Raw genomic sequence first — 26,575 nt, 5'->3', positions numbered from 1 at the left:
AAAGGCAAAGGAGGAATGTTTATGACACAAAGCTGGTGGGGAAACGCATTGGGTGATGGTCAGGATCCAAATACATCATGGCAGGTGGGAGCAATGGGTTAAATCTAATATGATGAAATTGAAGAGGAAGGAGGAAGGGAATATACATCTATATAGTGTCTACTATGTGCAAGGGACTATACTAAGCATTTTCTACAAAATTATCTCATTTGATCCTCACAACAGCCTTCTAATGTTGGTGCTATTATCTCAATTTTACAGTGGAGGAAATTAAGGCAAACAGAGGTTAAGTAACTTGCCCAAGGTTACACAGTTAGTAAGTACCTGTGGCTGGATTTGAATGCATCCTCCTAAATCCATGCCCAGTTTTCTATCCATTGATACCACCAGCTGCTTCTATTTACTAAGGATAAATATAAAATCTTATACTTTACCTCATAAGTACAAAAGACAGAGGTGCGGTCACATATTTGGTTGATCTGAGAAAAATCTGGCAATTTTTGTGGACTGTAAGTTCAACAGGAATAACTAGATGATACAGTGGATACACTGAGCCTGGAGATAGTAAGTCCTGATTTCATATCTGGCCTTAGACCCTTTGTAAGAAATTACATTGATGGCTGGACTAAACATAAGAGAATGTGGTCGCCAATTTAAAAATGAATACAGCTCAAGTCAAAATGACTTTTTAGCAGCTTTATTTACAAAAATGAGGCAAAGAGTGAAAGTAGAGAAATGTAAAAGAAGGGTAAAGAAGATATCTAACCTAGCACACTAAATATTTGCTCCAGAGAGGACTTGGTGGTCAATTAAGCAAGGGTTTCACCCATGTGGCCTCCTCTGAGAGGGAGGCCTCTCAGGTGCTAATCTCTCCAGAAGCCAGGAAAGGAGGGTCAGCTTTTTTTCACTCACACAATCCGAAATCCAAAGAGAGAAGATTCAAGAGCAGCCTTACCAGAAGCAGTTCAGGCCTCCAGCCCCAGATCCTTCACACTGAAGATTCAGGCTGAAGACCAAAGACCTCTTAAACAGGAAGTTCATCAACTTTTATAGTCCCTTTTTATGTCACTTCCTGTCCCTTCTTCCAATTGGTCCTTATGGGGACCAATTGCAGTCTTTAAATTTGCTTAACACTGCCCCGAGGGCAGTCAAGTAATTTCTGAAAGTGTTACTCACTTTAGTAAGTGGTTTTTGAACCTCCCCAACTTAATGTTAAGTAGGGGTGTCTTTGCTTTTGATTGATTAAATTTAAAAGTAGGCAAGTCAATCCCATCTTCACACCTTACTGTGTGTCTATTTTGCCTCAGTTTCCTCATCTGTAAAATGGGAATAATAATAGCACAAACCTCCAAGGTTATTATGACAATGAAATGAGATATTTGTAAAGTGCTTACCTATAGCACAATGTCTGACACATAGTGCTATATAAATGTTAATTATTATTATTATTATTATTATATAGTGAGAAGTTAATGTGGCAGTCAATTAACTAATGAAACTGTGGAGTGAATAAGCACAGTATTTTCTAAAACTAAGATAAGAGTTCCTTATTCTTGACCCAGTCAAATCTGGGGTATTGTGTGCAGTTCTGGGCATCATAGTTAATAAATTGGAGAATGTCTAGAGGAGAGCAACTAGGATGGAGAAGGACCTCAAGTCCATGTCATTTGTAGATCAGTTGAAGGAACTGAAATAGCCTCTGAATGGCTGTCATATGCAAGGATTCTACTTTACTCTGACTGGCACCATAACTCAAAATCAGAAACAATGTGTGGAAACTACTGAGTGGCAGATTTAGATTTAATGTCAGGGAAAATTTTCTAAGAACTAAACTCTCCAAAGTAGAATAGACTACTTCATAAGTTAATGGCTTTCCCTCTCAATGGAGGTCTTGCAGTAGGCCACTTGTTGGGGAATCCCTTTCAAGTATACATAGGACTAGATGGGGAAGTTCCTTCAAATCACATTGATCTGACATATTTTCTTTCTTATATCATCATGTCCTCAAGTTAGGTAATTGCCTCTTATTCATTTTTCAGTTTCTTTTTTAGGTGCTGTCTTTCTTATTAGACTGTAAGCTCTTTGAGGGCAGAGATTGTCTTACATCTTTCTTGAAATCCTCAGTGCTAAGCCCAGTGCATGTCACATAGTAGGGACTTCATGTTTATTGACTCTGATGCTAATTAATAAATAGAATATAGACCAGACTTGATCAGAAGAGTAAAAATTATCCTGGAATACTTGAAATTCATTGCTCACAACTTTGATGACTTGTTTAAAAATTTTTTCCCATGATTCTTATTTCCTCCCTCCTCCTGGAATTGACAAGCAATCAACTTTGATGACTTCTATTCCAGAATGACAACTCTTGGATGAAGTTTGGGTAGAAGGCTTCTATGAATCAAGACTTTGTGAATATATGATATGTATGTAAATACAAACACATATGTGTGGATTTATGTATAATTGAATCTGAATTTAGTAGAAAAGGTATAGTCACTTGTATGACTCTAATATTCTCTTCCTAATTGGGTTTCCTTAATACCTCTATCTTCTATGGCCACACAATTGCCCAGATAACCAGTTGATTTGCCTGCCATTCTCATTTTGTCTTTGTCTTCATTGCTCTTTTTCCAGTCATGTCTGACTCTTTGTGACCCCATTTAGAGTTTTCTTGGCAGATATTGCAGTGGTTCACTGTTTCCTTCTCCAGATCATTTTGCAGATGAGGAAACTGAGATAAAGAGGGTTAAGTGACTTGCCCAGGGTCTAGGGTAAGATTTGCATTCACAAGAGTCGTCTTCTTGACTTGGGGACCAGCACCCTATTCACTGTGTCCTTAGTTGCCTCATTCTTATCTTGTGTTCTACTTTCTATGTACATTTATGTCATTCCTTTTTCCTGAATTGAACTGCCACAATCTTTAGCTGCTAAAATCTTTCCCTTTGAGGCTTAGTGTTGATGCCATCTCTTTTAAGAAACCATTCCTGGTCTTCTTCACTCCAAGTGATACATCTATGTCCTACTTTCAATTCCTTATAGCACTTTGCCTGGACCTCATACCTTTGTATTTATCTTCTTCCTTATATGGTAGTCATTGGTGCTTGCTCATTATTAGATTATAATCTCCTAGAAGGTATATTGCATGATATTTTTTAATTGTTATATCCTCAATGCCTAATAATGTCCTACACAAAGTAGGTGTTTAATATATTTGTGTTATATTTGAATATTTTTAGTCTTCCTATATCCCATGAGATTAAACTGAAACTCTTGACAGATTTTTAAAGGTTCTCTATAATCTAGCCTACTTTACTTATCTAAATTTATTTCCCTTGATTCCCAAATAAGTAATCTTCTTGGCAGGTTGGTTTTCTCACTGCTTCTGGGAACATGACGTATGCATTTTGACTTCTGTCTTTTCACCCAGGCTTCTTCCCTTGACCAAAATACCCTTTCCTTCCCATTCCTCCTTCACCTATGAAAATATTATTTCTCTTTCTTCAAGGCTAAGCCCAAGTATTATGGTAGAGTGTAAGTGGATTTGGAGTTAGATTCTGAGATTATATCCTGGAGTAAGTGACTTATCCTCTCTGAAGCTAGATCAGTTGACCTTTAAGATCCTTGCCAAATCTAAATCCTGTGACTTTATGATATACCAGTTCCTCCATAAAGATTTCCAAGACTTATTTGGATACTCAAATATTTTACAGAAATTAATTAAAAATTAAATTAAATTATTTTACAGAAATTTAAAATGTGATTCATGTAGAATCTCCTATTATCTAATAAAGCACAAGTTGAGTTACACTTTTATTTTTACCAAACCCAGGAAATAGCACTCTATCATGAAAAAAACAAGAGTCTAAAGGTTCAAAAGTGGAATTTTATTCAGATGTTTTTACTTGTACATAATCTATATTAAGATATACAAACAGATAAAAATGGTCTAATAAGAGTAAGTCTGTTTATACCACTTTAATTCAATTTACAATAACTGTGGCAAAATACTGAAAGGAGGTGACAAAATACTCCAATTTTAGGGAAGAAAAATTCTTGGTTACTCTGGTTTACATCCCACTAGTCATTAACGGGTTACAATATATAACTTATTTTCAGTTTATCATTAACAACGGATGCAAATAAGAACAAAACTTTCACAACACATCAGTGAGATGCTCATAAAAATTTCTGATGTTATAAATTCCACTGAAATAAAAAGTAACTATTAGAATATTTCACTTGAAAGTATGGGATTCTGTAGCACTATCTCTTCTTAAAAAATGATAATAATGTGTCAAGTCTTCCTATTCATGGGTTGCCTTGGGATGATACTGCCAAGTCAGTTGCTTTCTTCTACTTGACTTGTTTCACTAGACATTTGTGGTGACTTTACACACTAAATTACACAATAATTTCATCTCCTTTGTCTAAAACTAAAACTATCCAATATACAATTACAACAGGTTAACAACCTTGTTAACAGCTTAAGGGCAAATTAAAGTAAATGGTTTGAGATCCTGATGACAAACAAATTTTGTCCAGAGAGCCAAGTTACTTATCTATTGCTTTCCTTGAAAAAGTTAAAATGTTAGAAAAGAAAATTGCTTCTCTTGAGCTCCTCTATCCACTTCCTTTTTCTTTCTTTCTTTTTTTTTGATACTTTAATTTGGACAAAGGAAATGAAAAATTTGATCTTCCTTTTTCATGTATTAGCACAAAATCAAGACTGCAATCAGAAATGAGATTTTAGAATAAATCTTATTTGCATAGAAAACAGTCCAACACATCCTAGCCTTTAGAATTAAACCACCTAACAATATCCTTTTAAAGGCAGCACAAAAATATCTGAGCAAAACCTTTTTTTTTTAAAGCTACAGTAACAAATTCAAGAGGATGAAAATAACTTGTGGATTACAATGTAAGTAGACAGCTAATAATTAAGCATGTGGATAATTATGGGGGGACCAATTTTAATTTTTTTCTAGTGATAAGATATAAATAGAACGAGGGGGAAAAAAACCATGAATGGGCATGGAGGAGGGAGAGGTATTTTATTGTGCTCTTTCCCTCCTGAGAACAGAAGGGTTTTAGGAAACAAAGAAGTTTTACCAAATATTAGGCCTATAGTTATGTAAGTTTCTTCTGGTACAAAGATTATAATCCTAATCAGATAAGAAAGACTCCCTCTCCCACCCCATCCCATCCCTCTAAAATGTCCCATGAATTAATACAGCAGAAGAGACTTCAACAAAAAAAGAACTTTAAAGTTCATTAATAAACAACCAACACTATTCAGAAGGAGGGCAGGGGAAAGAAATAATTAAAAAATTCTCACTTTTTAGAATAAACTCTAAGTATAGAAAGCCAAGAAGTTAACATCTAGTCAAGTTTTGTTAAGGAGACCCAAATGGACAGGTGCAAGGGTCTACTACAATCTTACAAAAGGAAGACCCAGGCACCAGATTGCTCAGGGTCTGAATGTTTGTGCTAATCAAGAACCAATGCAATGGCATTATAAGACAATGCCCAAGAGCCCCAAAGTCACTATCTAGCTATCTATCTTCCTATCTATATCTATATGTACATACCTTGAGCCGGAGGGCTGATATCTCAAGTCAGAAAGATGATCAGATTCATTAATTAATGTCCTGATTTCCATTTTGATTGTGAGCTAAGTGTGTGTGTGTGTGTGAGTGTGTGTGTGTATTTTAAAAACTCCTTCCATTCCTTAGAATTATTAGTAGCAGTTCAAAGACTTGAGAGTTCATTTTCCATGTTATAAGTATTTTAGAGGCAGCATGGAATACTAGATAGAAAGATGGTCATGAAGACCTGGGCTCAAGTCCCACCTCAGACACAGACTGGTTTTGCAACCTCAGGGAAATCACTTAACTTCTATGTGTCCAAAACAACTCTCTGAAGTCATAGATTGCTGAATAGTGGGCTGATCTAATTTGGTAGAGGGAATTTCCTTCACAGAAGACCCCTATACTACTAAAAACACAGTTCTTGATCAAACAAAATATATTTAGAATTAGTCTGGTATGACACATTTTATATATACACAAAAATGTATATATATATATATATATATATGTGTATATATACATATATACACACACACATATGTATGTGTGTGTGAGTGTGAGTGTGCATGTATATCTTAAAATCTTCCAGCCTTATTTCTCTTCATATGAGCAGAGGGTGCATCAGTATTCTCACAAACTACAATCGGGGCATGGAGAATTTACTTGGGTTAAGTAAATGGTTATCTTTGACCCCAAATGAAAAAATTGAAGCTCTAATGAATTGATTTCCTAAGGAGCATTCCAAGGCGGAACATTGACCTCCCTGGATCTTAAGCCTAAACAAAATAAAACAATAGCCAGAGTGAGGAAAAAGTAAATGGGGTGATCAGGAGAAAAGGTTAGTGAGATGCTGTATATATGAAGATGATCAAGAAAAAGTAGTGAGATACATTTCTGCCCTATGTGCCCAAAGCTAATAATAGCATTCAAAATTATGTGCTTCCAGGATACCAACAGTGTAGCTTATCCCTGCCTCTCGACAAGACCACTAAAAGTGGGAATATATTCATTGCAATGTTTACAATTGCAATAAATTCTGGTTTCTTAGACCTTTTTTTTTTTTTGTGGTTCACTCACTGAAAACTTAAGACTCTCAAGTAATCTTAGGCAATCTATAAACAGTGACCATTAATTAAAAACTGTCAAAAATCAACAGACATCCCATTGGCAACCCTCCTCCTCCCCCCAACCCTGAGACAGAAATGCCTCCTCTTTCACAGTATGTCCAGTATTGAGCTCCTGGAGCCCTTTATGAAGATCATGAATGATATTTACTGAGTGCCCACAGTATGAGGGAAAATCATTGTAGAATCCCTCCTAATAATGGGCCCTTGAAATTTTATAGTTCCTGGTGATTTCTGAGGATAGCCAGAGAGTGTGCAAAGGAAATCATATTCTATGAGAAAACATTCAAGTTCACACACAGGCTACCAAACCAAGAAATAAAGCACGTGAGAGAAAGAGATTTTGATTCTGTTCTCTTGTTATTTTTCTTCCCCAGTGCCATATTCAGAAGCATATACTAAGAGCAAAGGAGCGAATCATCTAATTCCTCTGAAGACAATCACTCTGACAAGAAGCCATGAATTTGCAATAATCTCACAACCAGGCAGCTTCACAAATAGAATTCAAGTCAGCAGAGTTATATTGAGCAAAGAATGTGAAATAAAACTCCTTCCATGTCCAGAGGCTAACAAAAGCCTTGCTCCATAACAGTGCAATGACAACACAACATTTTCTTGTATGAAGCACATGACTTGCTATGTTGAGTGGCACTTAAGTATTACACAGTAAATACTGGGGGAAACAGAATTTTTGGATGTGCAAAAAATATAATTACATTATTAATACAAAAGTTGCTAAGCTACAGTGTTATAATAGCACTACATGAGCACTGAAGTCACTACACATTTTCAACACACTGCCTTCCTTGTTGCCCAACGGTGTCATCAATTTTTATTAGCTGCCCCATGGGGTATGCGAATGGAGGAAGCCTCAGTCTGACCAGTCGTTGTCATCAAACTCAGAGTCATCATCAGAATCACTGTATTCTACCGCTATACGTCTGGAGAGGATTGTTGCCACATCATTTCCAACAGGCTCTCGTTTTGCTTCTTGTTCTCGTTGTTCTTGAACTTTTTTCAGCTGAATTCCTGTAGGTAAAACAATTTTGAATGAGTTCCCTTATTCTGACCCAAATGAAAAACCAAAATTATTATTAGTGATACCAAAATTGGGAGGGGACAAAGCATCCCAAGAGACTTTCAGAGAACTATAGTGTGGAAAATGTTAAAATTTCCTTAGGGAGAAAAGTGAATGCACATCCATCCATTAAACAATCAGAAATTATCTTTTCCAACAAAAGGAATGAACCAGACTAGGAAGACCATATTTCATGGTCTAGAGTCAGGGAGGCTCATCTTCCTCACATCAAATTTGGCCTTAGACACTTACTACTAGAGAAGTTACTTAATTCTGTTTGCATCAGTTTCTCATCTGTAAAAGGAATTGGAGGAAAAAGTGACAAGTCATTCAAGTATCTTTGCCAAGAAAACCCCAAATAGGATCATGGAGAGTTGGACACATTAAGAACAACCAAAAAATTTGTGTCTTTATGTTCTGTTTTTTTTTTTTTTAAAGAATCACTAAGACCTGTTCTATCTAACTGTATTCTCTGATGAAGTGAAAAGTTGGTCAGAAAGTGCTGCCTGTTTCAGTACTTACTACTAGAAACACTTTTCAAGGGCATTCATCTATTTTTCTGCCTTAGTATGGTGTGGCACATATGAATTCTTCTGGGAGCAAATGGGTATTCCCTCTGGCTGCCAGTCAAAATCATAACTACTCAAAATCAATAAACAAGAGTCTAGTAAGAGCCTGCTCTGTACTAGGGATAGGGATAGGGATAGGTGCTGAGATACAAAGGGATAACAAATTGCACCATCCCTTTCTACAAAAAGCTTATAGTCTATCAGTAAAGACAATATGTATATATACAGCCACACACACCAAGTAAATACAATTACCAAGTAATTCAGGAGAGGAGAGGTCATCAGGAAAAGGTAGTAACTGAGTTGATAAGTGAAGTATTCTAGAAGGTAAGGAAATATTGAGGTGTGGGGGGTGCAGCAGCTATACAAAATCATGGGGCTAGATGCTGGACTGTCACTTACGAGGAGCAGAAAGAAAGACAAATAATTTGGCTGAACTAGAGAAAGCTCAAGGAGAGGAAAATGGTGCGTGCCTGGTAGGAGGGAAAAGATTGTAAAAGGATTTAACTGCCAAAGAGAAGTTGGTAATTGATACTAGAGGCAATTAGGAGCCACTAAAGTTTGCTAAGGAAGGAAGGAAAGAGGGAAAGAAAGAAGGAAGAAAAAAGGAGGGAGAAAAGAAAGGAAAAAGGAGGAAAGGAAGAAAGGAAGAAAAGAAAGGAGGGAAATAAAGGAAAAATGAAGGAGGGAAGGAAAGAAAGAAGTTACATCATGATGGAAAAGAGTGAAAGAAGAGAAGAAAGAAAGGAAGGAAGGAAGGAAACAAACAAGTTATTAAGCAGCAACTATGTGCCAAGTAAGTAAGCTCTTAACAATATTATCTCATTTAATCATTAAAACAGCCTTGAGAGATAAGTGCCATCACTGTTATTTTATAACTGAAAAAAACGGAGGCAGATAGAGGTTAAGTAATTGCCCATGGTCACCAAGCTAGTAAGTATCTTAGGCTGAATTTGAACTGAGGACTTCTGGGCCCCAAGCTCAGTACTCTTAGGCACTGTGTTTCTTATTTAGTTATAAACCTAAAACCAACAGGAAATTCATGTTGAGACCACTGTCCTAGAAATATTTTCTCCTATAGTTAAACCTAAGTTGGTGTTTTCTTATTATTAACATCTTTTTCCTAAAAGCATAATGGGGGTAGGTGGGAAAAGGAAAGAGCACCAGTTAACTAAGTTCTAACCAGAATCTAGTTAAAATATAAACAGGCAATGGTTATTCCAAACAATTATTATGGACTTTTAAAGTTATTCATTAATTATTAAGAGTTATTCTGAGAAGGTAAGAAATATAACTAAAAGAAAGTAATGAAAACTCTCTTTCTAAAAGGAAAATGTTTTGCACTTACCCATCCGAATAGCAGCAAGAAGATCACTCCGAGCATCACTGATTGCTGGTTGAGCTGGTTCTTGTCTCTTTGCTTCAGCCCCTGGTGGACCATGCATGGGAGAAGACGAAAGAGAAGGTCCTGCGACCGGAGGGCCAGGTGGTGGAGGTGGTGGCCCCGGAGGAGGAGGAGCTGTGACAACAAGCCCAGTAGAGGGTGGATGAGGAGTAGCAGTGTATGTGGAACTAGTTGCTAATGTGGGATAAGAAGACGGTGTAGGAATCTGGAGAGGGCTAACAAAAGCAGTTTGTGCTGAAGGAATCATGGGAGGTGGTGGAGGTGGTGGTGGTCCCGATGGGTTGTAATATTCAATGATTTGTGCTGGGAGCATCCTAACAAAAAGATGAAACACACCAAGTCACCAGAATGTCAGCAGAAGAGAAACTCTTCTGAGGCTCTGAAATAGATGTCAGGTTAGACATTCCTGGACACATCATATATTGTGGGTCTAATTAGAAACTCTGAAGTGCAAGCATATACACTTTCTCACAGTCATTTCAAAGGTCCTGCTCAATTCATTGCCATAGGATAGCATATCTTTGCTTAACTCCTCTCAGATATTGGAATGTTTCCAATAGTAAAAGGAATATTCATAGGAGAAAGGAATATCATTTCCCTGCTGATCACAGACTCTAGGAAGGCAGGAAGAACATAATTAATGCATACTCATGGTAGTTAGTAGCATGGAAACTCATAGTTAATCAAGTTGGATGGGAAATTGCTGTGAATAACTTTAAGGACAGAAATGGGAAAATTTAATTAACTAAAAAAGTAAGCGTATTAAAGAAGGCAGGAATTGTTATGTCCATTTCAATATTGGCTATAAGGCAATGTTTTAGAGAATATCTTTATGCCAAGAGAATAATAATAATAATAATGATAATAATGATAATAATAAAAATGGTATATTTGACCAAATAAAGTGGCATTCAAGAACTGTGGAATTCATTATAAGAAGAGGAATAAGGCTATTTATTTTCTCCCTGGATGAGAGAAAATTAGGAGTTCTAGTGAGATGACACCATGATGCTAGATGATGCTGGGCCAAGATATATGAGGTCAAGGAAGGGAGCAGATGATTATGTATAGGAACATCATGAATAAGATGCTGCCACCTCTATTTGTGTTAAATATGTCATTTTGTGCACTTATTTTCCATAAGAAAATTTGTGGATTGCCGTTAAGTTCTCTAGTCATTTCAACAAACATTTGTAAAAGCCTACCATGCATAATAATAATAATGTACGAAGTGCTGAGAGGGCCATAAACATGTGTCATGCCTTCCAGGAGCTTACAATTTATTCTGATTTTTAAAAATTACTTATCACCAGTTAGCTTATAGATTTGCCTCATAATGCGATCCATGCAAATCTGCTATAAAATATATTGTTTTTTAAAAAACCATAACCACAATTGAAGACTAAAAAGAAGGGTAGTCCTACTAGAAAGTTATTCACCCATAATTTATTTACCTGTAATTTAGCATTCATGATAGAAAAGTCAGGTTTTCTTTTGCAGACATTTTTGCCAATGAATTATTAAAAAACAAAATCAAAATAACTATTATATCTACTATACTTTCAAAGTCCAGGCAAGATGAATGTTTACCCATAATCCGATGGAACCAAAGGTGCAGAGGCCTGTGAGCCATCTGAAGTCTGTGGTGGAGGTGGCGGTGGCTGCTGAGGTCTGTTTAGGGTCATATGCCTGACAGTGGCAGAAGGAGGTCTGTTATACTCATGCTCAAGAGCTTGGTTTGAAGTCCCATACTGCTGGGCATCCCCTGCTACATAAGAAGGAGTCACTGGCTGCTGATGAAGGGAATGGTTGGGAGTAGCAGGATAAGAATAATCAGTAACATCAGATGCATGGGACCTACAATTCAAGGAGAAGAAATGGGAAGGGATAAAATGACTTTCAATTGTTTTCTTCTGATGGACATACAACACCTGCTTTTCTGTTATCAGTGCAGAAGTTCTAAATTCCCTTTCTCTCCCCACCCCTTCCCATATCATTACAAAAACTACAGAGCAATAAATGGATTACTATCTCAGTCAGAAAATGAAAGTATTACTTGAAATTAAATTCTCAACTCCAAAAGGAGAATATCAGATGAACTGACACACAGTAAATAACAGTACCTTCTTTTTTCAATATTTTAGGAGTCTTAGCCACAGAACAGTATAGAACAAATCAAATTAATATACAGTATTTAAGACAGATATAGCATTCTAGTGTAATGAAACATCAACAGCATATAATTAGAAATTGCATAACAGTAGGTAAATTGGATAAATATTAACAGTAAAAGAAATAAAGGAAATTAAGAATGCAATGCAGCAAATAATTTTTTTGCTTAAACAGAGGAAATGTATTTAACCAAAGCAGAGTGTAGTGATTTAATAAGTTTAATACTTAAAAGCCTTGTTTTCTTTGCATAAACAGCTGAGTGTAACAAGTTGGAAGAAATGCAAATATTTTATTAGTTGAGCATAGAGTTCACAAAGATGCGGAGATTGTTGTGGTCCAGGGTCAGCTAAGCCCAAGGGAGGGGAATGAGTAAAAGGACCTGTTTGTCCCACAGCTGTGGAGAACCAGGTGGCATTAGTAAGAGATAATCGTGCAGTTCTGGCACTCTGTTAAAGGACACATTGAGTCAGTAAACTGAATGCATATCATCGCATGAAGACTGAAGCAGGGCAGGCAACAAAAAGCCAGGACTCTGAATAAAGCAAAAAAGACCAACCCTCTGGGCATTCTGTCCTCTTTCATGCTCCCTGCCTGTTCCAGTTTCTTGGCGTCACTCATGAACTCAATACCCATTTTCCTTCGTTCCCACTCTTCTTTTCTTGTTCTGACTTTCCTCACATTTACTTGCTGGTTTCTGTTAGGATTCAGCTTGTGTTTCTCTCTCTGAAGCAAAACAGGCAAAGAGACATTGGTGGAGAAGCCACAAACTGGATGTCAAGATCTGGGATATCATGCAGTGTGGTCCTTTGAAGGCAATCAGTAGTTTTTCCAATGCTGAAGAATTGTCCTTATAGCATCCTCCACAGCTGTCCTTGTCCCTAACTGTGGCATAAACTTCAGAAGATGGTGAAGGCACAGATCTATCTTTGCATTGTGTAAGCTGCTAGCAAAGGAGTTAAAGGAAATTTTTAACATAGAAAAATATAGGGAGAATCCAGGCTGTCATGAGAAGTAGTTTATTTTCTAGATGTACCCATGTTCAGAACTAAACACCTCTATGGATGGTACCAATTAATGAAAACACCATGAAGGCAAAGAAGAAGGACCAAGAGAGAAGAGAGATACTAACTGCTACTGCTTTGAAAAGAACCTTAGCTGATGTGTGACCTTGGGCATATCACTTAACCTCAACTGTTTAGCCCTTATCACTCTCCTACCTTGGAACCAATACCTAGTATTGATTCTAATACAGAAGGTAAGGGTTTAAAAAACCTAGCCAAATGGCAAAAAATAAGGAGGTTTTTAAAATAAAATTATCAGCTTAAAAAACCAAGGACACAGGACTGGGCTGCTGTTATACTCATCTAAAATGGTATTATGATATAGAGATGAAAGAAGCTAACAGAGAGAAAATAAACAAGAGTGACTAGGGTAATAATGGTGAATGGAAGAAAGTGGGAAAATGGCATTTCAGAGACAGACATTCTCAAGTGGTAATAAGACAATGTAGAGCGCTGGACCTGAAATCAGAAAGAATGGAGTCCAAATCCATCCTCAAACACTTACTAAATGTATGATCCCGGATAAATCACTTAACCTCTACCAGACTTACTTTCTTCATCTATAAAATAGGGATGGATAATAATAGCACCTACCTCCCATGGCCATTGAGAGGACATAATGAGATATTAGTAAGTGCTTTTCCAACTTTATAACAAGCAAAGATATTTTCATTTTCTTGTTTCTTTTACCCTGACACATACTAATTGATTCATAGATATAGAAGTATAAAAGAATTTGGAGGCCATCAAATCCTATGCTTTAGTTTTCAGATAAAGAAACTAAAATCTCCATTCACTAAAATTTCATTTATATAAATGATAGCAATTATTATCAGTATTATCATTGTGGCTAAAAAGGAGTGGAAATCTAATCAGAATCCTACGAAGGACGGGCAAAAGATTAAAAAGGAGTAATAGGGAAGAGTAAGTTAGTTAAATAGTATATCATTACATTCCTCCACTTTTTCAAGGGAACAAAAGCATAGAGCAGGTAAATTAAGGGTTCCTAGAGAGATAAGAGGCTACTACAGAACAGGAAAAGGTCAGAGAGCAGGTTGGGAACCAATAACAAAAGAGATCATTACAGAGCAATTGTTCGAGGTAGGCAGTTAAGTGGCCTGGAGTCAGAAAGACCCAAGTCCAAATCCAGGCTCAGACACCAGTAGTTGAATGACCCTAGGCAAGTCATTTGATGCTGCTTACCTCAGTTTCCTCATCTGTATAATGAGCTGGAAAAGGAAATGGCAAATCACTCCAATATCTTTAAGGCAACTCCAAACAAGGTCATGAAAAGTCAGACAAGATGGAAAAAACTAAGCAGCATTAACCAGGGCAGGCTTTAGGAAGAGAGACCTATGGATTCAGTTCATCACTGAACTCAGTGGAGATCATACATATTAAAAATGCCTCAGAGTCCAGAATAGATGTAAATATTTATATAGTGGTTTAGACAGACTAACAATCTCCTATACCAGCTAGCAATATGATACAGGGGGAAGTGGATAGGATTTGGGGTCAGAGAACCTTGGTTTATGCCCTAAACCTGACACTTACTACCTGGGTGATCTTGGGGAAATGAGCTCATCTCTCTGGATCTTAGTTTCTTTATCTGAAAATTAAAGCATGGGATTAGATGGCCTCCAAATTCCTTTATACTTCTACATCTATGAATCAATTAAAAAACATTTATTAAGTGCTTACTATGTGTCAGGGTAATAGAAAAAAGAAAATGAAAATATCCTTACTTGTAAGAAGTTTAGATTAGCAAAGGAAATCAAATAAGTAGCAGGCAGCTAGGTGGCTCAATGAATTGAGATCCAGGCCTAGAGATAGTAGTGCTGGGTTCAAATCTATCCTCAGTCCTAATTGCATAATCCAGGGCACATCACTTAACCCCAATTACTTATCCTTTACACAGTATTGATTCTAAGACAGAAGGTAAGAGTTTTTTTTTTTTTAAGGGCACATATATTTATATACCAAAGAATAAATACCAAGGAGTTAAAAAAATGAATTAATTTAGGAGAAAGTATCCTAGAAGTTGGGGAAGGAAGTTGGAAAATCTTCATACTGAAGGAGATGCTTAAACTGCTTCTTGAAAGAAAAGAACAATTCTATGAAGTGATGGTGAGACATGAGCACAATCCAGGAATGAGAGCCTTCCAGCACAAAGGCACAGAGGTGACAGATAAATTGTCAGGGATAACAAATGGAAAGCAAGTTGTCTACATCACAGAGGAGAGGATGGGGAGTAATGTCCACTAAAGTGGGAAATATAGGGAAGAGTAGAGTTGTATGGGGCTTTAAAAGCTAAAAGGAGTAGTTTTTATTTGATTCTAGAGGCAATAGGGAGACGACTAGAGTTTATTGAATAGAGAAGGGATAGGACCAGATCTGTGTCTGAAGAAAACCATTTTGGGAGGAGTATACTGGATAGACTGGATCGAAGAGAGATTTGAAACATGTTAACAAATAATTAGGAGTCCATGCCATAATCTAGATGAAAGGTGATATGGACCTGAGCTAAGGTGTTAGCTGAGTAGAGGTATGAGGTCAGAGAAAGCAGAAATGGCAAGGTCTACAACTATGTAGATAAGTGGGGTAGAGGGAAAATTTAGGCAATGAGTGAAGATAATGCCAATGCTACAAATAAACTAAATTAAACTAGTAGGATGGTGGTGCTTACAATAGAAATAGAGAAGTTTAGAAGAGAGGGTTTAGGGTGAAAGAGGAAAAGTTCTGTTTGGACAAAACATCTAATAGAAAATGATGCTCAGGGGAGAGAGATAGGGCTGTATGAGTGTATATATACTTGGGTACATTTGAAGGCAGTAGAGAAGAAACTAAGAAATCAGAGAAGACTGAAAAATAAGAGGATGAGAAAGATGAATGAAGGAACAATTTTCAAGAGAAAATGGGAGGGGGTGGAATTAAGCAGACAGGTAGAGGGGTTAGTTTTGGCAAGAAGTTTCAGCTTATTATCAGAGAGTGAGACAAGAGTGTAATGAGTGAAGTCAAAGGGGAGATGATGATGAAATGGTGAGAACCAGGAGCTTCCATTGAATGGTCTCCGTTTTTTTTTTTTCAGTAACATAAAAGTTAAGGTCTTCAGCTGAAAAGAGGGAGATGAGGTTGTGTGTAGAAGTCTGAGAAAGGAAGAGGGAGTTTTGAATAGTTTCTGTAGGCAGCAAGAAAGGAAAGAATTAGGGAGAAGGAAAAGAACTGCCTTGCTGCGACAAGAAGTCATAAATCTATGACCCTATGTTTATAAATTTGATGATCCCAATGAATAGGGGTAGCATCACCTACTTATGAGCATTTCAACTTACATGTATACTCAAGATGTGATCATTGGTAAGTGAATTTATTTTCATAGGAAAACCTGATGAAAGGGAATCATCTAAAGACAATAATGAAGTATCATGTTTGATATGGTAGGAAAGGTTAGTTGAAGGACAATGAACAAAGTACCATAGGAATGACTTTTAGAAAATGAAAATAATAATGATGATGACAGTATTTATATAATATGCTCAACACGGCACTCTATATTTACAAGGAACTATAGTAAGTATAATATCTTATTTTACCTCATGATAACTTTATTATACTCATTATATAGTTGAGAAAACTGGGGCTGAGGGTTGAAGTGACTTGTCCAGGATCATATAGCTAATAAGTGTCTGAGGGCAGATTTAAACTAAGGTCTTCCTGGGTGCAGCTGGGTAGCTCAGTGGATTGAGAGCCAGGCCTAGAGATGGGAGGTCCTAGGTTCAAATCTTGCCTCAGATACTTCCTAGCTGTGAACCTGGGCAAGTCACTTAACCCTATTGCCTAGCCCTTACCACTCTTCTGCCTTGGATTCTAAGATGGAAGGGAAGGGTTTTTAAAAATAAACAAATAAACAAATAAACTAAGGTCTTCCTGACTCCAGGTCTAGTGCTCAATCCACTATGTCACCTGGCTGCCTAAGTTGGGTTTAGAAATGCAGAAAAAGTCGAGCTCATTCAACAAAATTAAGAAAGATAAAGAAATATTTAAAACAAAATTATGTAAAAAGGCTGGACAGTCTGAACAAGTATAAATTTTGTGGCTGACTGAGATCAATTTGATATTAAAATCAAGGATATATACAAAGACCTCTCACCATGTAAAAAAGAATATTCACCTCCTTCTGTTAAGCTTTCTGGAGAACATTACCTGGAATAAGAAGTTCTACTTAAAATAAAAAGTTCAGATCTATAACATTCATATCATTTTTGCATGAGTAGATTAATAATGACATTAAATGATTAATTCACCAGTGATAACAATGAGAATGATAAAAGGCTTTCTGAGCAGTCGCCTCCTCATGATGCACTGTTTCCTAATATCTATTTTGCAGAGAACTATGTTGTCATTTAAAAGCTGAAGGTAAAATTAACCAGAATATTTTTGTATTGCACTGATTGCAGATTAACAAGATTTAACTTAAGACTTTCTTCACATAGTGTTAGCAATGATCAAAATTTGAAGCTGGGGACAGAGAAATTAATAAAACTATAAGTAGAAACTCAAGACTATGCAGTGTTTTGTTTTATTTATTTTTAAATATAAAAACCACCACCAAGAGGAAACCTAGAGGAACCACCTTGAAACATAAATAAGCCTTAAGAGCTGTAAGAAAATTTTTTTCTTTTATATGCTAATAAAAGACTTTGTAGACAAAGTTTCATTTTTCCCACAGAAGACTTTAAGTTAAAAGGTAAAAAACAAACAAACAAACAAACAAAATGAAAAAGTTAAAAAGTTAATTCCATTGCAGTCATCCCATTCAATGAACTGCAACTGCCACTCAATGGCCATGACATTCAGACCTGCATGAAGAAACACTGTTATTGACCAAGTAACACTCTTTTAGAGAGCTGGGTGATCTTTTCCTGCAAATTAGAGTACATGAGATAAGTTATCTGAAGGGCAGAAACAGGCACATTTTTTGCTTCCATCACTCTTAGAGAGATTTTAAAACAGAAAAATGGAGTTATTCTATTAATTGTTCTATTAATAGTAGCTACCAATCATTCTCAGACACTGTATATCAAAGGCAATTCAACATGCCACACTTAAAATTAAAGTATCACTATAGCTAATTAAATTGAAATTTAAATATCTTCTAAATTAACAGAGCTAAATCTAACATCTGCATTTGAACACAGTATCTAGTTCAACTAAATAACAAATGCAAGTCAGAAGGGTTTTCAATCCTACAAAGAAAAACAACATACAAAAAAGCTTGTGACATCAACAAAACACTTTCAATGCATGTCTTAAAGTTCTAAGATACATTCCAGATCTTTTTGACAACTAAAGCTATTGCTGCATTACCAAATTGTAAAAAAACAAAACAACAACAACAACAAACAAGAAATACCTACTATATTATCTAGATTATTAAAAAAAAAACAAGAAATGCCTCATGCAGAACCATCCCATGGGGATAAGGGAGCTTTAGTGCACACAGACCTAGTATCTGGGGACAGGGATCCCTCGGAAGATGCTCCATGGTACACACTCTGAGACAACCTGTTGTCAGGTCTAAGCTCTTTGTCATATGCCATCATATTCCACTCCTGGCGCCTGTTTCTGGCTTTTCTAACCTTTTTCACCTCACGAGTTGTGCCATCTATACGCTTTTGCTCCTGATGTCCAGGAAAAGAAAGGAAGCATGCCAAGACAGAAGGGAGAGGAAAAACAGCAGGTTAAATGAATGCAGTTCAAATGAACAGAAATATAAACCTGATTTGCAAATGGAAGCTATACCTAATTGTAAATGAAAATTCTGCAGAAGTCTAATAATCATATTCTATGGACCCAAGAGAAAGTAGTCTGTATTTTTTAACTTACACAGCATATCTAGATAAGGAAAGTGCTCTGGCGCTGCTCTCTAATGCCTAGATAAAAACATCGGACAAGACATGTATGATAGAGAATTAGTTCTCCACCACTGCTCATTTTTTTAAAATGACTTGATATAGAATATCTGTATCACAAAATATTATTCTTCCAGAATTAAAAAAAAATTATCCTCTTTTTCCAAAAGGCATTCCAAATGGTATTTAAGCAAATTTTGCAAACAGTTAAATGGAAAAACAGAAAACTTACCTGTTGCCCCATCAGTGAAACATTTTTTGCTCTGGCCCTTTGGCCTCTCCACAAAAATTGAGAGAATGCCTCCACCACTGGCAAGTACAATCTAGTCAGTAAATACCCAGGACTTAAATGGCTCTCTCTTACTTACATATTTACATGGCTAAAGAATAGCAGTAATTTATTTTTGTTATATTCATTTGTCTTACATATTCCATAAAATGCTACGTCCCTTATAGGCAAACCCTGAATTTCTACTTCCTATGAAGTATCATTCTGCAAGTGAGCCACTCAACTCTTATTCAGCTCATTTAGATTAAACAACTCTAGGGACAACACGTGATAAGTACCTCAAGTAAGACCAAGCAATAATAATAACTCTCCATTTGCAAATTAAAGTTAAGATTTATAAAAAGCATTTCTCATAGCCCTATCAGAAAGGCACATGTATTCTATTGACATTCTTATCTCCATTTTGCAGATGAGGAAAGTTAGGTTTCAAGATATGAAGTGACAAAGCCAGTAGCAGAGACTGGATTTGATCTCAGATCTTCTGAGACCAATGATCTTTCCATTGTCATCATACCATCTCTCTCCACAAAATTACTGTGAGGATACAGGAAAACAGCTCCCCAAATCTATGGTTCCTAATCTTGGTTTTGAAATAGTTCTGAATGTCTCTAATTATCTCCCATAATATTTTAACTTCTAAAAAAAATCTACAATGCAGAATTAACTTTTATTTTCTTTATTTTGGAGCTAGATTTTTCCAAATGGCTGATGGATGATTATATATGATTGCATTAGATCATCATGAAATTACCAAACTATAGTATTACTGCCTGAAGCCTATTTCATTGGTGCATCTAATTTTTTTCATTTTCTGTTTCTTAAAGAATCTAAGTTTTTGAGTCATAGGCACTTCCTCCAAAATAAACTATGTCAGTGATGGAGAATCTTTTAGAGACTGAGTGCTCAAATTGCAACCCGCACACTGTAGGTGAGCCCCCTGCCTTATCCCAGATGGGGGGAGGGGAGGAAGGGAGGAAGCACTCCCACTGGTCTGTTGGACAGAGGGGCAAGTGATGGGAGAAAAGTCCTCAGGCACAGCTGGGGGAGGGGGGAGGGAGAGCAACTACCCACTCTCCCCACCATGGCACACATCAGTTTGTCAACATAGGAGTAAGGAATCTCTACAACTTGTTGATTGTCTTTGAAGGCCATTATGAGCCTCCATCAACTAAAGCTAGGCTGGAGAGATGCAAAGCCCACAATCAACACCTACCTAGCTAAGTGGATCTGCCCAAATGTAAACCATGCTATCTTTTGGGAGGCAGGTAGGTGACTCGATGGAGAGAATTCTAGGTCTGGAGTCAGGAAGACCTGAGTTCAAATCTGCCCTCAGACACTCACTAATTATGTGTCCCTAGACAAATCACTTAACCTCTGTTTGCCTTAATCCAGTGGAGAAGGAAATAGCAAACCACTCCAGTATCTTTGCCAAGAAAATATCCAATAAGGCCACAAAGAATCAGACTTGACTGAGCAACAACAACTTTGAGGAAAATGAAGAACATTCCCATGCCATAGAGAAGCCACTGGAGGAAGACTTCAATGGAGGCACTTTTGTTTCACAATGGAATGAAAGAATTTTATACATTAATATGTTATTCAGGATGAAAAGCCATGGATGGATAGAAATATATACAGATATACTTTTTACAAAGGAGAAAAAGAGATGGAAACAAAGTTACTATGTGTGTGGTTACCAGACACATTCAAATCCTAATTGACAATTGTAATCTATGTGACCTTAGGTAAATCCCTTTATTGCTTAGGTCTCAAGTTCCTCACCCAAAAACAAAGCAATTAGACTAAATAGACTCTAAAATTTCTTTCAGTTCTAAAGTCTAAGCTTTCTAAAAATAGGACAATCTTTATATTATTCTTACTCTCAGAAACAAACAATAATTGTGACTTTTAAAAAGCCTCTTTATTTGACCTAAAGACAATGTGATACCAGAATAAGGCAATCACCACTGTTACAAGCATTTGGGGAATTCAGGATGAATCTAAAGATCTAGAAGTAGCTACTAGTTTTGTAGACATGATAATTACAGATTTATAAATTTTCTGTGAAGGCACAGAAAAATAATTATGCCAAAAGCATCATGTTTGGATCATCCATAAGAGGCATCTGTAAGGTCATTGAAAGGTAAATTATATATTTAATGAAAAGCTCTCTTATAAATCTCAATGAGCTTTTACATTTCATAGGAATTGCATAGGGAGGTATCACTGGCATGTCAATCAAATTATTTCCTTGTCTTCCTTTCATATCAAGAGCATAATATTCATCTTTCCCTCATATAGACAATACCTACAGAGTCCTATAACTCTCCCATGATGTTCTTGATTTTAACAAATTCAATCAACACAATGGAGATAATTAAAACAACCTTTTCCTTTTGAACCTCTCTTTCCAGGGCCTTTGTAGCTTATGATATTTATGATTCAAATGACTGAAAAAATCCTGTTATCTTACCAAATGTCAAACATTTCTCTAAGTCAGAGACTCAATCTTTTTTGTTTCAAAATGTTTTTAAATGCATAAAATAAAAGACATATAAACACAAAGGAAATTGAGTGTTAGTGAAAAGAAAGAATTATTTTTTCCCATCCAAGTTCATCCTCCCCATCTCCTCCCTCCCACACCCCTGCCCTCTGTACCCCATGAAATCCACTCACAGATAGGTTAAGAGCTTCTTCTCTAAGCCAAAGCTTTCAGCTATTTGCCAAAAAGGGGTTGTCTTTCCTAGGACATCTGTACAACAAACTGTCTTCCAAAGGACAAATTAAACTTCTGGGAAGACTTTCAGGAAGTGTTCTGTAACTTTTCTTAATCACAAGTGAAACTTATCTCCAGCAGAGAAGGCAAGTCTTTGCAGAGACTGTTTAGGCAGTATTTGTATCAATTACAATCTCTCCTCCCTTCCCTTACACCAATCCTCCTAGGAAAGCGTCATTTCTGGCACAAAATATAAATATCAAGCTGACTTTTCATTATAAGGCATGCAATTTATCATTTTTAAAAGTAGGGCTTGAGGGCAAGAGTCTAACCATGAAAAACATTTAAAAAAAAATTAAAGTTGATCACCTTCCTCTGTAATGGGGTAATAGGATTCTTTCTGGAATATGAGTGAGACCAAAGGCAATTCCAAACTTGTGAACAAAAATCAAATTAAAAGTGTCTTCTCTTGCTAAAATGAAGCAGATTGGTTGAATGTGAGAAGAGGGAACAAAAAGGTTGAAAACGTTTTTGAAAATTATGCTCACAGGTGATTCTCAATTAGCTTCATATTAAAAAGTGTAATCTATGAAAAAATTTCAGCACCCTGTCTGACACACCCAGCATTTCAATGGAGTGGAATTCAGCAATTTGGTTTGGATATCACACCTAAATTAGCTCATGAATATACATGTTTTCTATCCTGGAATTATTTACCTTTTGTCTTCTTTTTTCTTTTCTTTTGTCTTCTGTATCCTGTAGCATTTTCTCTTTCCAAAGATCAAAGAAATAGGATGGATCAGTATAGAATTTCAATCCATCTTTCTTATCATCTCTAGAAAAATATGGAAGTAAAGAAAAGGGAGCTTATGTACATTTTTAAGCTTATGGGTTTCAACTCTGATTTTAATTCACTAAACCATAATATATAACAAATAGACAATTATACACATTGTTAAATGCCTTATACTTCAAGAAATCTGTGAAATTGTGACTTTTTATGTTGATTTTAGCAACATATGCTGAATTTATTTGGTAACAAAAGCATTTTAAATTCTCTTGGCTCCATAGTTCTATGCATAAAATTGTTGAAAAGAAGAGAAAAAAATTTCTCAAAACCCAGAAATGAAAAAAATTCAAATATTATTTGGGATGTTTGTGTTGGTATGTCTCATACTCTGTTTCTCTCTTCTAAACCTTACTCCCTACTCCCCAAACCTAGAATAGGGATAGTTAGGTAGAATGGAAACATATGCCTACTTTTATTTTTTGATTTCCAATTCATCTGAAATGAGATACCTCCTAGTGGTGTAAATTCAATTTAACAAGCATTTATTTAAAATCTGATATGTACTAGAATTTATGAAGACAAAAGAAGATAGTTCTTTCCCTTAAGAATTTTATATTCTAGTGGAGAAAGCAGAAAGGAAAATAACATGAACACAAATAAATATAGACAAAATTTATTCTAAGTAAACAGAAAGTGATTATGGCAAGAAAGGGAGAGGTGAGCAACTAATAACTGGGGATATTAGGAAAAACTTCTTTTAGGAAGTAGCATCTAAACTATATTCCAAAGGCAGAGATTATACAAAGAGAAAAAGGGAGAATATTCCAGGCTTGGAGGGTAGGCTATGAAAAGGTAAAGAGAAAAAAGGATGAAATATTTATGCAAAGGGAACAGCAAGTAGTCCAGTTTGTCTGGAATGCAGAATGCACAAGGATAGGTCCATGTGTGGTTTGTGATTAGTCTAGAAAAACAGATTGGACCTATATTGAAAGGTTTTAAAGACCAACTAGAGAAGTTAGTATTTCATCCTAATGACAAGAGGAAGACATCTTAAGGTTCTTGGGAAGGAAGTAACACAATCAGGTGTGAGTTTTAGGAACATCTATTTGTCAGCTATGTAGAAAATGCATAGGAAAAAGGAAAAACTAAAGTTAAGGAGACCAATTAACAAATGTTTGCAATAGCTGGGCAAAAAGCGAAGAAGAATGTAAGTGGAGAAAAGGGAAGGAGAAATATGACAGTAAAACCAACAGGATTTAGTAACTAATTAGAGATGAGCAATTAAGGAAAGTAAAAAATGGAGAATGGCTTTAAGATTATGAAATAAGGAAGGTTAAGAAGAGGGGAAAGTTTTACATGAAAGATGAGCTATGTTATAGAAACAGAGTTTGAATTTCTATTAGACATTATATATATTTTCATAAAATCCACAATTTAAAATTTTATTTGAGAAAAAATTTCAGGTAAAGAAGCTTGCTAACTCCTTGAATCCAGAAAACAAACTATTTGGAGAAAGATGTCTGCAAAAACCTACACTGCATAAGAAGATCCAGAATGAACTTTGGGGTTCAGTTGTTTGAACTGAAGGGGGTTGAACACAGTTATTTTGAATGTACATTCTTATGCCAAAGAGGACTGCCCCCCCTAATTGGCTTCTTGTCAATGTGCCTAGCAAACAATGGTTTTGCTTTCTCTCTGTTGTATTTCCCTCTTATCTCTAACTACTGTAGTTTCCTCTTAGAAGGTGCAATATTGTATGCACCAGTAGTTAGAAGATTTTTAGGGGTATAAGATGCCAGATGATCCATTGGGCAGACTAGTCTTCCAAAGGATCACAGAAGGAATTGTGAAGATGGAATTAAGTCCCCCCTCGCCCACTTTTAGATTTAATCACCAGAAGCAGATACACCTCACTTATCCCTAAGTATGGGGAGGTCTGTGACCCACATGTGCTATAGCAAATGACGAATCAGAAACAACTGATTGCCCTCTGGGCAGTCCTAAGCAAAGCTAAAGCTACAATTGGTACACATGAAGTGGAATAAATGCACAGGAAGTGATGCAATGATGCAAAGAAGTGTCTTTAAAAGCAGCAGCAACTTCCTGTGAAGTCAATTCTTCAAAGTACGGAGTTGGAGTCGGAGTTGGAGGTTGATGAAGAATCTGCCCTCTTGGAAAATAGAACACACGCTCCCACACATCCTTGGAGAGCTTACTGATGTTTTATTGTCACCTCTGCTACTATAAATAGTTCTCTTCCTTCAAAGCTCAAGATGTTACCTCCTCCATGAAGTCACCCTTCCCTAACCTTCCATTTCCTGCCTCCTTGATTTTCCTAGAGCACTTTGCCTAAATCTCTCCTCTGTCCCATAATATTTTCAATCTGTGTGCATGTCATCTTCAATCTGTATTTATTCCCTCTCTATAAAGCATAAGCTTCTTTTGAGACATGGACAGCATCCCTATTTACTTTTGTGTACCCACTGATTACAATAGATTTTGCACCCAGCAGGCATGTAATAGATGCTTGTAGCACAGAACTGGTAGTATCTTATTTGAACTTTGTAGCTCTCCTGGTGCCTAACTTCTCTGTACATGGTAGGAGCACAGAGCGTTATGCAGTAAAAGTCTAGCTCAGTAAACATGTAGTGTCCTTCTAAACAAAGGGTAAGCCTTATAGTAATTTAGTTGAGCAAATTGGAATAGATGGGTTAGACTAGATGGCTGTATTGTACATGGGAAAATAAGAAGAAAAAGAAAGAATGCAGTTGCTGTGGGTTGTTAGAGAATATTAACTCCCTCGGGGTTCATTTTGCATTTGGTCTAAATTGTATGCTGCACTGCTCTGTAATAACAGTGGGCTAACTTGTTGATCAAACTGTCTTTCTATAACCTGTAACAGTGCACAATATACTCTGCTGCATAAATGCCTCTGCACTGAAATGTGGAGACAGATCAATCTGTTTGCTGCATGTTGACTGAATCATGGAATTACTTTTACATGGTCTTGAAAAATAATGAGCACAAAGCCCCCACATCATCACTGACAAATGAACCATTTCTATTAAAGAAACCCAGGGCTCACTCTTTTGATAACATGCATAGTGATAACTACAAATAATGTGACAATAAGAATTCAAGGCTTTCCAATTTCATCATGTTTTTGTCCCTTTGCAACAATACATGAATTTAGAAGGATGTCAGATTGACAACTAAAAGAATTTATCCTCAAAGGAGAGTTTCTATATATAGTTAAATAAGTCTTCTTATAATATTGCCCATAACCTAAAATTAGATCTACAATGAAGAAGTAAAATTAAATCTTACCATTAAATTAGTCCATACCTGTAAGGTGTAAGTATATTCAGAGGAGGTGGCTTATCACTCTGATTGTAAATATCAGACACTGGATTGGGAATACTGTTCTTGGAAACCACCTGCTGGTCTTGTATTGTAGAACTTTTGAATGCTTTCTTCATATTGATATCCTGTAGCGATACTGTTGAAAGACCCAAGAAAGTTTGGTTATAAGAAAAGACATTTATTTTTACTGTTAAGAATCATTTAATTCTTACACATTTATTCCAGTCACAATGCTTTCCAGGATAACTTAACAGTCTTTGTCGGCATGCAAACAGAACCACGTGTAGTTATATCTTCTTTCCTCCTCTAGATAAGCAGAGCTGACTCCAAAGCACTTCTTTTTTATTTGACTGACACACTTCAGGTATGCTAAGTACCTTCTTCAAAGAAATGCTATTTCTCTTACAAATTAAATAAACTCTGAGGTACCACTCCACACCTATCAGATTGGCTACTATGACAGAAAAGGAAAACGTCAAAAACTTGGAGATTCTATGGAAAACTGAAA

At 36.3% G+C, this 26,575-nt stretch overlaps 1 protein-coding gene across 2 annotated transcripts in view; it reads right to left on the bottom strand.

Moving 5' to 3' along the window:
* Window positions 1–3,866: 3,866 nt before the first annotated feature.
* Window positions 3,867–26,575, bottom strand: part of WASF3 (WASP family member 3) — a 200,922-nt gene continuing 178,213 nt past the window's right edge. The window contains exons 5-10 of one of the 2 annotated variants that reach the window (XM_001366878.4): window positions 26,050–26,203; window positions 22,632–22,749; window positions 18,503–18,678; window positions 11,358–11,624; window positions 9,711–10,081; window positions 3,867–7,744 (exon numbers count right to left, since the gene is read on the bottom strand). In XM_001366878.4, coding sequence (XP_001366915.2) covers window positions 7,587–7,744; window positions 9,711–10,081; window positions 11,358–11,624; window positions 18,503–18,678; window positions 22,632–22,749; window positions 26,050–26,203 — 1,244 coding nt within the window. In that variant the 3' untranslated portion in view covers window positions 3,867–7,586. Of the gene's footprint in view, window positions 7,745–9,710; window positions 10,082–11,357; window positions 11,625–12,495; window positions 12,663–18,502; window positions 18,679–22,631; window positions 22,750–26,049; window positions 26,204–26,575 lie in introns of both variants that reach the window. The other variant, XM_007495251.3, reaches the window with a different exon arrangement.

The sequence above is a fragment of the Monodelphis domestica genome, chromosome 4 (genome assembly GCF_027887165.1).
Source record: "Monodelphis domestica isolate mMonDom1 chromosome 4, mMonDom1.pri, whole genome shotgun sequence".
In the NCBI taxonomy this organism is placed as follows: Eukaryota; Metazoa; Chordata; class Mammalia; order Didelphimorphia; family Didelphidae; genus Monodelphis; species Monodelphis domestica.
Note: the sequence above shows the minus strand (reverse complement) of the source record. Positions and strands in the feature narration are given on the sequence as shown.